Source organism: Microcaecilia unicolor, chromosome 8 (assembly GCF_901765095.1).
Source record: "Microcaecilia unicolor chromosome 8, aMicUni1.1, whole genome shotgun sequence".
Classification (NCBI taxonomy): Eukaryota; Metazoa; Chordata; class Amphibia; order Gymnophiona; family Siphonopidae; genus Microcaecilia; species Microcaecilia unicolor.
Genome location: NC_044038.1, coordinates 244,612,663 through 244,630,301, shown reverse-complemented (window position 1 = coordinate 244,630,301; position 17,639 = coordinate 244,612,663). Strand labels below are relative to the sequence as shown.

The window sequence follows — 17,639 nt, the reverse complement described above, 5'->3', positions numbered from 1 at the left end:
GAATTCCAGAGTTTAATTACACATTGAGTGAAGACAAACTTTCTCTGATTCGTTTTAAATTTACTACATTGTAGCTTCATCGCATGACCCCTAGTCCTAGTATTTTTGGAAAGCGTGAACAGACGCTTCACATCTACCCGTTCAACTCCACTCACAGACCTCTATTATATCTCCCCTCAGCCGCCTTTAGCCTTTCCTCATAGGGAAGCCGTCCCATCCCCTTTATCATTTTCGTCGCCCTTCTCTGCACCTTTTCTAATTCCACGATATCTTTTTTGAGATGCGGCGACCAGAATTGAACACAATATTCAAGGTGCAGTCACAGTAAAATCTAACCGTTATATATTCTATATTAATATGTTATTGGCAGATGTTATTTATTCAATTAATCTTGGAAGAGAAATTCCAAAAACAGCCCAAATAATTCTCTGGCTATGCTTACATAAGTACATAGGTATTGCCATACTGGGACAGGCCAAAGGTCCTTCAAGCCCAGCATCCTGTTTCCAACAGTGGCCAATCCAGGTCACAAGTGCCTGGCAGAAACCCAAAGAGTAGCAACATTCCATGTAGAACCCCAAAGAGTAGCAAGATTCTAGAATTCTAAAGAACAACAAGATTCCATGCAGAATTTCAAAGTGTAGCAACATTCCATTTAGAACCCCAAAGAGTAGCAAGATTCCATTCAGAATCCCAAGTACATAAGTGTTCCCACACTGGGACAGACCAAAGGTCCATCAAGCCCAGCATCCTGTTTCCAACAGTGGCCAATCCAGGTCACAAGTACCTGGCAAGATCCTGAAAAAGTACAAATGAGAATTCTGAATTCATCAGGACTACATACCGAACTGTACATTCCGCTAAACTTTCTTGCACACTTAGAGGGAGAGTAGGGAGAAAAGAAGGGTCCTTGTCTTCACTGAATGATTTAGAATTAGTACAGATGATTGCCCTCAAACATTCCAAAGGCTATTTTTTGTACTAACCATTGCAAATGGACTGGAGATATTTATTTATTTCATTTATATTCCATATTATCCCAATAGATCAGGTTCAATGTGGCTAACAAGTGATGCAGGATAGTAAACATTAAGTAGTAATAACAATATCGGTGTCAAACTCCTATTTTGATTAAAGGGCGGATTCAAGGGTTGGACAAAGTCTAGAGACAATGCAATCCATTTAAAAGCTAGGAACTGGTCTAGGGTGTCTTGTCCATCTACTGAGGACTGCACAGGGGTAGGTCAGAGAAACTGATATGTAAATCACCTAGTGGATCACTTAATCTTGGATATTTTAGATGGCTTGGCCCCAGTAGAGACAGTGGTTCAACTAAATAGGAGGAAGAAATTTGGTTTCACCTGGGTCTCCAGTGGCAGGGCAGAAAATTGAAGAGGAGGTGGATAAAGGTGTTGATAGCAGAAAATTTGATGAAATGTAAAGAACATGGTTTTATAAACAGGCTATTAAGAAAGTTAAAGGCAAGTATACAGTGGAGAAACTGTGCCTTAGTAACCTTTCCTCCCCAGATGCGCTGGGCCTCAGTGTTGAGATGTCTATTTCAGGGAGGGCGTGGGTCTCAGTATTGGCTCAGCATCTGCTCTTGATATCAACGATGTCAAAGTCATAGCATCACATTGAGGTAAGCAGCATTCCATCTGCTCCTCAAGCTTCTGCATGAGCTGCTCCTCAAAGGCTGCAAATGAAAAAAGGCAGGGGCATCACACAGCAGGAGTCGCTCAGTCACTTGGGCATATCAGAACTGGGGTCTTGAGTTGACGGAAGCTGGTACACCCTCTCCAATGGCACAAGCTGTATGTGGTCGTTATGTTGAGGGTACTTCAATGGGGAGTATATTCAGAAACTTCAGCCTTTGCTCAATGTCCTACACTGCATTCCCTAGGTGCCAAAGATGACAAGGTCATCCATCCTCTTCTTCGGGCAGGAACTGGATGATGACCATTTCCAGTGGACTCTAAATGCTCAATATGTTGAGGGTGATCAAGACACTAAGTGCTGATGCATCCTCAGTATCTAATGCACCTCCTGAACCCATAGAGACTGATATTTCCGATACTGATGTCAATAGATTGATCTTATCTTTGAAAAACCTTTCCATCTGCTTTTCTCTTCCACAAATCCCTCTCTTTGACATCTGTGAACAGAAGATACAAAGAGAAGGATCATGGTTGGATTCTAGTCATTGCAGGCACTGTTAGTGTCTGTGATGGATATGGTCTTGCTGGACAGGGAACGCCTCTTGAAACCCCTAGGGAACATGTCATCTGGAAAAACAGCCGCAGAAAAATCAACAACTTGATTGTGAAAAAAAATCACCCAGCTGGGTGCTCAAGACCAAAACAGACCAAAAGTGAGCTCCACAAAAAAACATTAAGAAAACACTGAAAAACCAGAGAGACTAACAAATTTTAAGCTGAAATTAAATACTGAAGCACTGAGCTGAAGTCCGTGGACAAAATTAGACTGAGATCTCATGCAATAGCAGCAGGCAGGATCAAGCACAAGTGCACAGCAAATAAGACCATTCTTCCCAAGATCCGTCTTCCGAAGCCTAGTGCAATCACTTGTGCTCAGCCATCTGGACTACTGCAACTCACTATACGCAGGTTGTAAAGAGCAATTACTGAGGAAACTTCAAACAGCCCAGAACACAGCAGCCAGACTCATCTTCGGGAAACCAAAATACGAAAGTGCGAAACCCTTACGAGAGAAGCTACACTGGCTCCCACTCAAGGAACGCATCACTTTTAAAGTATGCACACTAGTCCACAAAATTATTCACAGTGAAGCCCCAGCCTACATGTCTGACTTAATAGACCTACCACCCAGAAACGCTAAAAGATCATCCCAAACTTTCCTTAACCGCCACTTCCCTAACTGCAAAGGCATAAAATACAAAGTGCTGCACGCGTCAACCTTTTCTTATATGAGCACGCAATTCTGGAACAAACTACCACGAAACCTGAAAACGATCTACGAACTAACCGACTTCCGCAAACTATTAAAGACCCATCTCTTTGAAAAAATCTATCGAAAGGATCAAAACACATGAAGTCCACACACACTGTTAGCAATGCATCAATACATTCTCTTCTGTACTCTTATCCCCCGCAATTTTAACACATTTAAACCTTAATTTACAGGTAAAAAATAGAAAAAAATATTATACCCGAACGTTCTCTTGCTATTGCTCTGTTGCCCTATCAGTATCCGTTGTTCTTTTCCATTGTTTTATTCCCCTTAACGATACTTGGACTTTGTTTTAACTTAACTCCTCACAATGTAACCATAATCGTGTTGTAACAGATTGTACTTCCATCATTACAATGTATTGTAAGCCACACTGAGCCCGCAAATAGGTGGGAAAATGTGGGATACAAATGCAATAAAATAAATAAATAAATTCAAATGCTTCTAGAAAGATTTGCTGGGCTTCAGTTCCTGTGCTAGGCCCAGTTGGTGATAACACCCTTATGTGAGGATTCACAATCCTGCTTGTCCTTGGAGAAATACTTTTTCATGGGGAGTGTGGTGGATGCCTGGAATGTTCTTGCACTGGAAGTGGTGGGGTCGAAAACAGTAATGAAATTTAAAAAAAGGTGTAGCCTAGAGAACTGGTGATGCACATAGGGATGCAAATAATCCTTCCTATATGTGCATGGACTCTGGGTTCAATATCAGAAGTCATCATGCCGAAAAACGATTTTGGAATTACTGGGACCCAACACATTGAAATGCATTGTTCTATCCACAAATGATATTTTGTCCATTGATACATTCCACTGTTCTACTCCCAAAATTACATTCTATCGCCCTATCATTTCCCCATTGATACATTCTACTGTTCTACTCCCAAAATTACATTCTATCGCCCTATCATTTCCCCATTGATACATTCTACTGTTCTGCTTCCAAAATTACATTCTATCGCCCTATCATTTCCCCATTGATACATTCTACTGTTCTACTTCCAAAATTACATTCTATCGCCCTATCATTTCCCCATTGATACATTCTACTGTTCTACTTCCAAAATTACATTCTATCGCCCTATCATTTCCCCATTGATACATTCCACTGTTCTACTTCCAAAATTACATTCTATCGCCCTATCATTTCCCCATTGATACATTCCACTGTACTACTTCCAAAATTACATTCTATCGCCCTATCATTTCCCCATTGATACATTCCACTGTTCTACTTCCAAAATTACATTCTATCGCCCTATCATTTCCCCATTGATACATTCCACTGTTCTACTTCCAAAATTACATTCTATCGCCCTATCATTTCCCCATTGATACATTCTACTGTTCTACTTCCAAAATTACATTCTATCGCCCTATCATTTCCCCATTGATACATTCCAGTGTTCTACTTCCAAAATTACATTCTATCGCCCTATCATTTCCCCACTGATACATTCCACTGTTCTACTTCCAAAATTACATTCTATCGCCCTATTATTTCCCCACTGATACATTCCACTGTTCTACTTCCAAAATTACATTCTATCGCCCTATCATTTCCCCATTGATACATTCTACTGTTCTACTTCCAAAATTACATTCTATCGCCCTATCATTTCCCCATTGATACATTCTATCGCCCTATCATTTCCCCATTGATACATTCTACTGTTCTACTTCCAAAATTACATTCTATCGCCCTATCATTTCCCCATTGATACATTCTACTGTTCTACTTCCAAAATTACATTCTATCGCCCTATCATTTCCCCATTGATACATTCTAGTGTTCTACTTCCAAAATTACATTCTATCGCCCTATCATTTCCCCACTGATACATTCCACTGTTCTACTTCCAAAATTACATTCTATCGCCCTATCATTTCCCCACTGATACATTCCACTGTTCTACTTCCAAAATTACATTCTATCGCCCTATCATTTCCCCACTGATACATTCCACTGTTCTACTTCCAAAATTACATTCTATCGCCCTATCATTTCCCCACTGATACATTCCACTGTTCTACTTCCAAAATTACATTCTATCGCCCTATCATTTCCCCACTGATACATTCCACTGTTCTACTTCCAAAATTACATTCTATCGCCCTATCATTTCCCCATTGATACATTCTACTGTTCTACTTCCAAAATTACATTCTATCGCCCCTATCATTTCCCCATTGATACATTCTATCGCCCTATCATTTCCCCATTGATACATTCTACTGTTCTACTTCCAAAATTACATTCTATCGCCCTATCATTTCCCCATTGATACATTCTACTGTTCTACTTCCAAAATTACATTCTATCGCCCTATCATTTCCCCATTGATACATTCCACTGTTCTACTTCCAAAATTACATTCTATCGCCCTATCATTTCCCCACTGATACATTCCACTGTTCTACTTCCAAAATTACATTCTATCGCCCTATCATTTCCCCATTGATACATTCTACTGTTCTACTTCCAAAATTACATTCTATCGCCCTATCATTTCCCCATTGATACATTCTACTGTTCTACTTCCAAAATTACATTCTATCGCCCTATCATTTCCCCATTGATACATTCTATCGCCCTATCATTTCCCCATTGATACATTCTACTGTTCTACTTCCAAAATTACATTCTATCGCCCTATCATTTCCCCATTGATACATTCTACTGTTCTACTTCCAAAATTACATTCTATCGCCCTATCATTTCCCCATTGATACATTCCACTGTTCTACTTCCAAAATTACATTCTATCGCCCTATCATTTCCCCACTGATACATTCCACTGTTCTACTTCCAAAATTACATTCTATCGCCCTATCATTTCCCCATTGATACATTCTACTGTTCTACTTCCAAAATTACATTCTATCGCCCTATCATTTCCCCATTGATACATTCTACTGTTCTACTTCCAAAATTACATTCTATCGCCCTATCATTTCCCCATTGATACATTCTATCGCCCTATCATTTCCCCATTGATACATTCTACTGTTCTACTTCCAAAATTACATTCTATCGCCCTATCATTTCCCCATTGATACATTCTACTGTTCTACTTCCAAAATTACATTCTATCGCCCTATCATTTCCCCATTGATACATTCTACTGTTCTACTTCCAAAATTACATTCTATCGCCCTATCATTTCCCCATTGATACATTCTACTGTTCTACTTCCAAAATTACATTCTATCGCCCTATCATTTCCCCATTGATACATTCCACTGTTCTACTTCCAAAATTACATTCTATCGCCCTATCATTTCCCCATTGATACATTCTACTGTTCTATTTTCCCAAATGATATTTTGATTTTCACTTTGCCTTCACATAACTCCTCACTATGTAACCATAACAGTACTGTAACAAATTGTATTTCCATCATTAACAATATATTGTAAGCCACACTGAGCCCGCAAAGAGGTGGGAAAATGTGGGATACAAATGCAATAAATAATAATAATAATAATGTGCAGCAGTGGCAAAAAGGTAACTAGAATTTTAACAACAACTTGGGAAGGAATAATGCTTCTCTATAGTACTGTGAGCAACTCAGTTGCCTCATCTCAAAACAGATAGTGGATAAAGTGGCTAGAACAGCTCCCCTATACAGAAATGCTAAACAAGTCAGGGTTCTTCAGCTTGGAGAAGAGAAAACTGAAATGGGATATGATAAAGGTTTATAAAATTGTAGGTAGGGTGGAACGGGTAGAGGAGTAACCTAATGGTTAGAGCAGCAGGTTAGGAATCAGAGGACCCAGGTTCTTATCCAACAGTGGCTCTTAGTGGCCTTGGGCAAGCCATTTAACCCTCTCTTGTCTTGGGATGGCTGGGAGGTGGTGTTGGCAACCTACTTAGGGCCTGTCATGGAAACTGTCACAAAGGCCCCCATTAGCCATCTGCAGTTTGGTGCACAGGTTAACAGAGATAGAAAGAAAGTGGTAGGGTGGAACATGTAAATAGGAAACAGTTATTTAGTCTTTCAAATAATGCTATGATCGGGGGCAACACCATGACTTTAATAGGTAGCTCATTTAAAACAAATTGAAGAAAACCTTTTTCATTCAAAGCAAAATTAACCTATGGAATTTATAGCTGAAGGATGTGATCAAGACATTGAGTATAGCTAAATCTGAAGAGTTCGGATAAGTTCCTGGAAACAATGCTGATAAACCATGTCTATAAATACCCCAAATGCTCTAAAAATAGCCTATTTTAGTATCATATATATGAAGTAAGATGGCAGCACAACACTGAGCGTGAGTCACAAACAGAAGCTGGGTCTCCTGACAGACACTGAGACTAGGCATAACTTAGACAATACTCATTCATTTATTATTCATTCACCATGCTTCCAAAGAAATGATGCAAGTCTGAACATTCTTACCTCTTGACTTGTTTTTTGACCGGCCTTCATATAGAAAATGAAAACTGTATCAAAAGGACGACAAGGCAGCAGATCCAAGTAACCAACATCATCAAAGAACCCCGGGATGCTGGAGTCAAGTGCTATCAAATGAGGTGGTAGACGGCTATTAGCGGGTTCCTGCCCAGCAAACAGAGCAGTATGGAATAGTCAGTTCACAATGAATGGTGCTTTACCAAAGGTAACTATGAAATGAAATAGTTGGTGAATTTAAACTTAAAAAAAAAAGAAAGAGTGGGACAATCAAAAATCCTTTAATAAATCGACCTGACACAGGCCATGTTTTGGTGTACGTATGCCTGTGTCATCGGTCAATCACAATCAAGACTTAGCAGATTCTTTGCAATGACCTTCTGCGTTCAAGCGACGTTTATTAGCAATTTTGACTGTTCTGTTTTTACTTACGGTTGTATATCATTGATAAACAAAATTATTCTTTTTTTGTTGTGGTTTCAAGCGTCTTGATCTCGATTGATCCCTGATGCAGGCTACGTCGGAACAATTTATTAAAGGATTTTCGCTTGTGTGCTTCTTTTTTGTTCTCCAGTACTAGAACATTTCTTGTTTGCCATTATTGGAGTGCGGAGAGGGTACTACTGGCGGCAGCCTAGAAAGAACCCGGTGTCCCTTTAGTGCACAAGTGGCTGTATAAGATGAGTCATATTATGAGATGGAACTTCTTGCTGCTACTCATTGTAAAACTGTGGTTAAATGGAAGAACGTTTGGGGTTTGTTAAAGGATAAGTTATTCACTGGCTACCCCCATATAGTGGAGTTTTCTTTTTTCCTCTCTCCTCTTTCCTTTTTGTTGCGTTCCCTTTTGTAAATGGTCCGAGGGGGGGGGGGGGGTGGAGTTTTGTGTAAAAGTAGAGGTTATGATAGTTGTGCTCTTTCGAACTTTTGCTAAGTTGAACTGTTTACTTTTTGTTTGTTTTAAATTATTTATAGCTACGGTGTGCTTAATTGGTACACTCTGAGTATTGTAATCCTTTGCTAATGTTTACCTGTACATTGTTTCTTTGCAGTTTAACTTGTTGAAACCCCCCCACATATGAACAGATTTCTGTGTGCATGCGTATGTACACATACACACACATATATTATATATACATACACATGTATACATATCATGGGCAGGGGCGTAGCCAGACAACAAATTTTGGGCGGGCTTAGGTAAGAAGTGGGTGGGCACCAAGTGTTCTCCCCCCTCCCAACCACCACCAAAAAAAATATTTCAGCTGGCGGGAAAATGCTTCTTTCCACCTTGGCAGTCTGCAGCAGGCATGCGCTGAAAACGGAGCGTGTGCAGGTGCCAGTATCGTGGAGAGTAGTGTTTTTGTTACCATCAGGGGGATGTCTTCAGCTGGCTGAGCTTGAGATCCCCATCAGCTACCTCTAAATGTGTGCTACTGTTGGGTGGGCCTGAGCACTAAATGGGTGGGCCCCAGCCCACCCGTGGCTACGCCACTGATCATGGGTGTGGGTGTGAATGCACATATACATTGCCACTGGTGATTCAATTTGCACTTGGAGTTTGCTCAATGGATCATCTGATAGAAGTCAGCCTGGTTATTCTTCTTCAAGCTAATTTACAGTCTCTCTCAAAATATATGTTATGTTATGAAGGACTTGTCTCTCACCAAATTTCTCATTTGAGATTCGAGTTACACAAAGTAACACAAAACATCAGAAATTACAAAAAAAGAAAAATAACATTACAACACTTCAGATTTTATACATTGGTATGCAAGTGGGTTTTCAAAGGTTCACAAAACAAATAGTTATTTCTCATTAAGAATCACTCAACAGGAAGATTATTTTATAAACGGATGGCTAAGAAGAAAAAGGAGTGAGAAAACAAAGCTTTAAGTCTCACATTTTTAATTTAGGAAAAGCCAAAAAATGGTAGTTACAACCCCCTAGAAGTTGTTTTAACATTTAACGTTCTTATCAATTGAACATAATATCCTAAATTCAATTATACTTTAGATTTTTAGGGCTCTCACGACCTACTGTCAGTGCTCCAGCCAATCCAGCATTTCTTCACTTTATGAGTAATTAGAGCTGAACAGGTTGCACTGCAGGGCTTCAGCCTCTCTCCCTTAACTGCAGCCCCTAAGTTGCATTCTGCATCTCTTTTATACACAGTTTTCACATTTTATAGAAAGCATTTCTATATATTGCTAACAGTTCAGGGATTCAGCCCCAAGGGGAAAACTTTGCCCTCCCCCTTTCATTCCAGATCACTTTCCTTTCTCTCTTACTCAAAACACAAATGAACCTAAACAAGGAAAAAAAAAACCCAACCCTCTCCAGTACTGTTGGTAAACTATAGTTCCTTGTTGCTTTATCCTCTCCACTGTTCCTCTTTGGACAGAGAAGAGAGAAATAACCCCATGGCCTCTTTGCCCAAACAGATTGAAAATAAGCATATAAAGGAGCCGCCTGTGGTTTCATACTCTACGGCAGCTTACCCAGACCAAGTGGGACAGAGGTATGCATAGGCTCTATTGCCAATCCAGCCAAGGTGAAATGCTATCCCCACCCTTGTTGACTGGAAACCCCAAGGGAACTTCAGGGATCCTCAGACTGGGGAGGGGTCTGTTCCACAGCTAGGGACCACCCCTAACTCTCAATCCTCATTTTTGGGATTTTTCTTGATTATAGTAGGTCTTATGTTCTGTCTTCTGGTTTTCTGTGCTATGACTGCTTGCCGCCAGATTATGGCGATTGCAGCCACTAAGGTAATGGTAGTCAGTGCTCCAGCCCAGTTTCCCTCCTCTCATGTTCCCTTCCAGGGATAGATACGAACTATGATTTGCTTTGGCGTCCTTTCACTTACTTCTCTGTCTAATGGGGCCTCCCGAATGGCAGGCGAGAATTCTACCACTGAACCACCAAGACAGGAATACATTCTACCTACATAGACAGGTGACCACCTATAAGTTGCCCAGGGATACCGAGCTTCCCTAGCTTTATCATATTCCATGGGATAATGTTGCCTTTCCTAAGATGGGGCTGTGCTGCTGTGTGCTTTACTGCCTTGAAGATCTCATGGCTTCTTCCTCCCCCTTGGGGGATGTTGTATACAAATATGTCTCTAAAGAGGGAGAGAACTATGCGTGTGTGTGTGTATATAAACACACACACGCCCTCTCTCTTTCTTTACACACATACATATACCCCCTCCTCTCTCTCTCTCTCTATTTATATATATAAATACATAATCTAGAGCTATAACATATATAGACACAGATCTCTCTCTCTCCCCCTATGTACACATGTATACACACACACACTAAAAAAAAATCTTAGGGACAATGTTAATGTGGAATTTTATACAGCATTTATATTCTTTCCAAACCCCAATGGAAGATGAAAAGAATTACACAAAAGGGGGCGAGAACGTTCATCTATCTGGGGGCAAATGAACTCTGAAAATTTAACGTGATGGGATGAAACTTGGCATGTGGGAAAAGCTAGTTAAAAAATGGTCTAAACTGGACTAAGGATTGCAGAGAAATAAGCCCCAAACCCCAAATAGCTCTACATGTCTATTACGAGCATAAATCATTAGAATAATGGCACATATGTGTTAAATGAAATTCTACACACAGACTCACATAAGCTGTGTAACTTTGATGTGGAACACCCTCTCAATCCTCGACTCGATTGTGTGTGTGTGTTGAATGCCAAAATTCCACTTACATGCTATTCTGAAGATACATGCATATGTTACATGTACATAGGCGAAGTATGGGCAGAACTCGCATCCTTTACAGAACAGGCTTCTACCAGGCGCACAGTTATAAAATTACTTCCTTTGTGTTTACACAGGTGACTCTGGGGCTCATTTTCAAAGCACTTAGCCTTCCAAAGTTCCATAGAAACCTATGAAACTTTGGAAGACTAAGTGCTTTGAAAATATGCCTCTAGGTTTCCCATCCATGAAAATTTTGTTATAACAGATATGTTAATTGGAATTTCTATAGCACTGTCTATACAACATCAGTACAAAACTTTAGGCTTTAGAAGTACATATGGGGACATCTCTAGCAGGAAATATCTGGTGACTATTTCCAGTACTGAGATAGAACAACACTACTACAATGTTGGATTTGAAGTTGTGTCCCAAGATTAGAGATTAACTAACATACAAACCCTCCTTATCCCACCCTGGGACCACATGGGGACTGCTGCAAACACTCTCACCACATCCCCCCCCCCCCCCATCAGTCTTGGGCTTTACCTTCAGTGCCTCTAGCGAGAGGAAGCCAAAATGGGAAAGGAGTAGGCGTGCTGTCTGGAAGTCCTTCACGGGAGGGGGTGGTTTACACTCAGTGATGGGATCTGGATAACTTTTTCTTTGCCATTCTTCCTCTTTCAGCTGCTCTAGGGAAGTCTCATATGCAATCTGCTTGGACATTGCATGTTTCAGCTTTTCATGTTTAACCTCCAGCTGAAACAGAAAAGGCACAGAATAAAAAAATTGCTGACCTGTAATAGGATTTTCCATGGACAGCAGCGTAACCAGCCGCATGTGCATGGTGATTTCACCTGATGCTGCCAATGTACAGTTTCTGCAAGAGCTTCTGGAAAGGACTAACACACTTTTTTGGGCATGAATGGACCTTCCAGTGCATGGATTTCTTAGTCTTATATACTAGCGTTACATTATTAAAAAAAAAAAAAAGTTACTTACCTGTAGCAGATGCTCTCTGACGACAGAAGACTTGAATCCTCATACATGGGTGACATCACTGAGGAAGCCGAAGTGGGAAATGGTACTCCTGTACCATTTCTAGAAGTGTTCATGCTGTTTCACTGTACTTATGCACCCATTCTTGCATGCCACTGTCATTTGGGACCAACTCTTGTCTATTAATACCGAGAGCAGGCATGTCAAACACGTGGCCCGCGGGGCGGCGTTGTAGTATCTAATGCGCATTCTAAATTTAACATCTGATTAATTACATAACGCAAATTTAACTCCTAATTCTAATGGAAGGATGAATATTTTAGTGTGACTCATCGATGAATGCACGGCTGCTGTAGCAGCTTATCACTAGTTATGAGTTTGACAATACACTGAAATCTTCTGTTCAGTGTGCGGCAGCAGCCAAAAAAGCAAACAGGACGCTAGGAATTATTAGGAAAGGAATGGTAAATAAGACCAAGATTATTATAATGCCTCTGTATCGCTCCATGGTGCGACCTCACCAGAGTATTGTGTTCAACTCTGGTCGCCATATCTCAAAAATGATATAGCAAAATTAAAAAAGGTTCAAAGAAGAGCGACCAAAATGATGGGGATGGAACTCCTCTCACACGAGGAAAGGCTGCTGTGATCTGGTTAATCTAGGCAGTATATAAAATGTTAACAAACATAAAGAGGTTAGGGCTCTTCAGCTTGGAAGAGAGACAGCTGAGGTTGGATATGATTGAGGTCTACAAAATCCCGAGTGATGTAGAAAGGGTAAAAGTGAATCGAATTTTCACTCTTTCAAAAAGTACAAAGACCAGGGGACATTCAATGAAATTGCATGGAAATATTTTTAAAACAAATAGGAGGAAATATTTTTTCACTCAATGATCAGTTAAGCCCTGGAACTCGTTGCCAGAGGATATGGTAACAGCAGTTAGCATATCTGGGTTTAAAAAAGGTTTGGACAAGTTCCTGGAGGAAAAGTCCATAGTTTGCTATTGAGATAGACATGGGGGAAGCCACTGCTTGCCCTGGGGTAGTGCTACTATTTGGGTTTCTGCCAGGTACTTGTGACCTGGATTGACCAATGTTGGAAACAGGCTACTGGGCTGGATGGACCATTGCTTTGATCCAGTATGGCTATGCTTGTGTTCTTATGTAACAGTGAGGTCTCATGCCATCCATAGAAGGCTTGATGTGAAGATTCAGCTGATGCAACCTCCACATGAATCAGACAACTAGGGATTGTACAGAGAAGGGGCTATCTTCTTTATGTCTCAGACATGTACCAACTGGATTTTTTTTTTTGTTACATTTGTACCCCGCGCTTTCCCACTCATGGCAGGCTATTAAATGGACTTAGACCGCTATTAAATGGACTGGAAAAATTCCTCATTTTTAGGTATAACTTGTCTGGAATGTTTTTACGTTTGGGGAGCGTGCCAGGTGCCCTTGACCTGGATTGGCCACTGTCGGTGACAGGATGCTGGGCTAGATGGACCTTTGGTCTTTCCCAGTATGGCACTACTTATGTACTTATGTACTAATGCGGCTTACATGGGGCAATGGAGGGTTAAGTGACTTGCCCAGAGTCACAAGGAGCTGCCTGTGCCTGAAGTGGGAATCGAATTCAGTTCCTCAGTTCCCCAGGACCAAAGTCCACCACCCTAACCACTAGGCCACTCCTCCACTGTTGCTACTATTTGAGATTCTACATGGAATGTTGCTATTCCACTAGCAACATTCCATGTAGAAGTCGGCCCTTGCAGATCACCAATGTGGCCGCGCAGGCTTCTATAAGTGCAGGACGTCAGACTCACAGAAGCAGAAGCCTGCGCAGCCTTCTACATGGAATGTTGCTAGTGGAATAGCAACATTCCATGTAGAATCTCCAATAGTAGCAACATTCCATGTAGAATCTCCAATAGTATGTATTTTATTTTTGTTACATTTGTACCCTACACTTTCCCACTCATGGCAGGCTCAATGCGGCTTACATGGGGCAATGGAGGGTTAAGTGACTTGCCCAGAGTCACAAGGAGCTGCCTGTGCCTGAAGTGGGAATCGAATTCAGTTCCTCAGTTCCCCAGGACCAAAGTCCACCACCCTAACCGCTAGGCCACTCCTCCACTCCTTTGAGAAGCCTTAGTTGATTTTTAAACCAGACTCTGAAATATTTAGATGTGCTCAAGCAGTTTTTGTATAGAACAAGAGAAAGGTTCTAGGGTCTGCCCTCTAACCCCTCCTTTTTAAACTACAAGGACACTGGTAGACTCCTTTCTGGAACCCTGAGACAACTGAAGAAATTAATCAACACTCTTCAAAAGTTCCAGGACTTCATGTGGAAGCTCAAAAGAGTAAAACCTTTCTTCCCGAGATACATCTTCTGTACCCTGGTACAGTCAATGGTAATAAGTCATCTGGACTACTGTAACGCACTGTACGCTGGCTGCAAAGAACAGACTATCAAAAAACTCCAAACAGCCCAGAACACTGCCGCCAGACTCATATTTGGAAAAACTAAGTACGAAAGTGCAAAACCCCTAAAAGAGAAACTTCACTGGTTCTCACTTAAAGAACGCATTGCATTCAAGATCTGCACGATTGTACACAAAATCATTCACGCAGATGCCCCAATCTACATGCTAAACTTCGTGGACCTACCTCCCAGAAACGCCACAGTCATCCCGCAAATTTCTCAATCTGCACTTCTCCAGCTGTAAAGGACTAAAATACAAGCTGATGCATGCCACTACCTTCTCTTACATGAGCACTCAGTTATGGAATGCACTACCAACAGACTTGAAAACAATCAACGAAATAACCAACTTTCGCAAATCTCTGAAGACATATTTCTTCAACAAAGCTAACAAAGAGAACCTACAGTCCTACTAATCCACTTCACTAACCCACCCAACTATGAAAGTCCACCTCTACACTTACCTGCTTAATACTTTCCTTCTTTCTTCCCTTACTTAATCTTTGCACATTATTAATTGTATCTGTCACCCTGGAATAACAATGTCATAACAAAACTATGTAAGCCACATTGAGCCTGCAAATAGGTGGGAAAATGTGGGATACAAATGCAAATAAATAAATAAATAAATAAATAACCCCACTGGCTGCCAGTACCTAAAGAATAAGCCCTCTACACACCTTCGAGGCCTCTAAGGTGTTAGATTTAACTTGGGTAGTCTTCCTCTCACCCTATTTGCAGGGAGCAAATAGGGTAAGAACAGCCATATTGGGTCATATCAATGGTCTATCTAGTCCAATATCCTGCTTCCAGAAGTGGCCAATCCAGGTCACAAGTACTTGGCAGAAACCCAAATAGTACAAAACATTCCATGCAACCAATCCCAGGGCAAGCAGTGGCTTCCCCCATGTCCATCAATTGTTAATTCCTTCACCTCTGGTCTTTCTCCTTCCTTTCCTCTACAGTTCAATATCTTAGCTTGCCTTTCATTAATCTCACTGTTGTGGTTCTGGATCTTCTCTCTCCACTGCTACCTCATCCTTCCTTCCTGCACTCCATTTTCTCTTATCAACATTTGTCCTGATGTTCCTTTCCAGATCCCTTCTTTCTCTTTCTGCATCAGCATTACTACTTGTGCTCCTTTCTGGATCTCCTAATTTTTCCTCCAAGTCTTTCTGATGCATCATTTTAAGCCATTTCTTTCTCTCACTCTACCAGCCTTTTTTCTTATGAAGTGCCTCTTTCTTTTTTAGCATATGCCTGATGCTTCCGCTTAAGTCTTTTAATTTCTTTTTCTGTAGAAGCTTTCAGTTGTGTGATTTTCTTTGATCTGTGAACTTAAGTTGTAACTAAGATAACTACACTTTTATGGCTTTTCCTGTAGCCATATACCTCCTTCCTCTAGTTTTTGGTATACCATTTGGTTTAAATATAGGGTGTGCAGCATAAAGATAGCAGTACATTATCTCGTATTTATCTGCAGGATTCCACTTAACTGTAATTAATCCTCTTTTTCAAGAACTTCTGTGGTTTATCTCCTGCTGCAGTGGGTCCATTTACAAGTGCACAATGGCCTTTATCAGCAGCGGGGGTATTTTTTTTTCATCTGTAGTGTCTGCAATATTGCTACAGCCATCTCTAGTACTACTGTAACATAGCTTTGCTGAGATTTGCTACAGGACAGCAATATCACAATGGGAAGGCTTTCAGCAAGGTTTGAGAAGATATTCTTTCCTCTTCAGGGATGCACAACGATCCATCATCACCCTCAGAGAAAACACAGTTATCTCAATGAGTGGGGGACAAAATGGCCATGCTATGTTATAGAAGACTCGCTTATCAACAGTACAGCATGAGAAACAGTGCTATAAGTGGGTGGGTGAAATATTCATCTTATAATTCAGAAGGACTTGTACCCTTATTCACAGGTTAGTCCCTATATGGGAACAGAAGACCTATGTGGATCTACAGGGGTGCTATGTATCGTTGGAAGGTACTCTTTATGGTCATCAAATGGGGTTGACTTGGGTCTATGTAACTGAGTGGATTTCTTTAGGAGACTTGTGGCCACTATGTTAGGCTTTACTTTGTTCCCCCCCTGGGTGGCAGATAGAGATTGGAATGCTTGTCCAGATCTGCAGAACGTTTGCTTGTCTGTGAAGGGGTTGGAGGGGTTTAAAGGGTTTTGAAGATGGTAGGCTTGACAGATGTATGGTTCCTTCAGTACCTTTGTGCAAGATTATATTTGTTATTCATCAGTGTATAATTCCTACAGCCATATTGATTTCTTTCTGTATTCCCCAAATTTGAAAGCTTATTTGGATGCAGTGGATATTGTGTGTCTTGGATCACTGCCCAGTCTGGCTGCCTCTGCAGTTTTGTGTGTGAAGGGGGAATGAAGAAAACTTGAAGGCTTAATGTCTCTTTGCTGGAGCTTCCAAACTTTGACAAAATGGTAAGGAAAGCTATACAGGAGTTTAAAGTTATGCACATAGAGGGTTGATCTTACCATGGGAAACCCTTAAAATGGTGGTGTGAGGATGGATTACCTAATATGCTAGTTACAAGAGGCAGCTGTGTGTCCAAAGGGAGGATCCATTTGTAGAACTGATTCAGCAGCTGAAAGCCCAACATAAAGCTAAGCAGAGCTGTTGAACCTATCATTCTGAGTTGCAGAAATTACAGGTAGGCCAAATTCAAAAATCCTTATTTTCTGGTCTTATTTTGTGCAGCTGTATGGGCTGCAGAGGGTGAAAATAGGATAGTTTCTAAGTTTTATTTATGTATTTGTTTCATTTGTATCCCACATTTTCCCACCTATTTGCAGGCTCAATGTGGCTTACATAGTACCGAAACGGCGTTCGCCAGTTGCAGTGTGAACAAATATAGGTGTTATTGATGGTTAGAAGGATCGTGTTTGGTAGATACATAGGGGGAAGTTAGGGAGAGGGAATGGGGGTTAAGGTGTGTCCATTACAGTCTTTGGTTTTGCAGTGTCGCAGGGACGTGGGTTTTTATGT

General features: G+C 40.9%; 1 protein-coding gene across 6 annotated transcripts in view; it reads right to left on the bottom strand.

Moving 5' to 3' along the window:
- RALGAPB (Ral GTPase activating protein non-catalytic beta subunit) overlaps positions 1 to 17,639 on the bottom strand; it is a 174,054-nt gene that overhangs the window by 16,166 nt on the left and 140,249 nt on the right. For all 6 annotated transcript variants that reach the window (XM_030212441.1, XM_030212442.1, XM_030212443.1 and 3 more), the window contains 2 exons: positions 11,685 to 11,894; positions 7,397 to 7,555 (listed from right to left, as the gene is read on the bottom strand). In XM_030212441.1, coding sequence (XP_030068301.1) covers positions 7,397 to 7,555; positions 11,685 to 11,894 — 369 coding nt within the window. The remainder of the gene's footprint in view (positions 1 to 7,396; positions 7,556 to 11,684; positions 11,895 to 17,639) is intronic.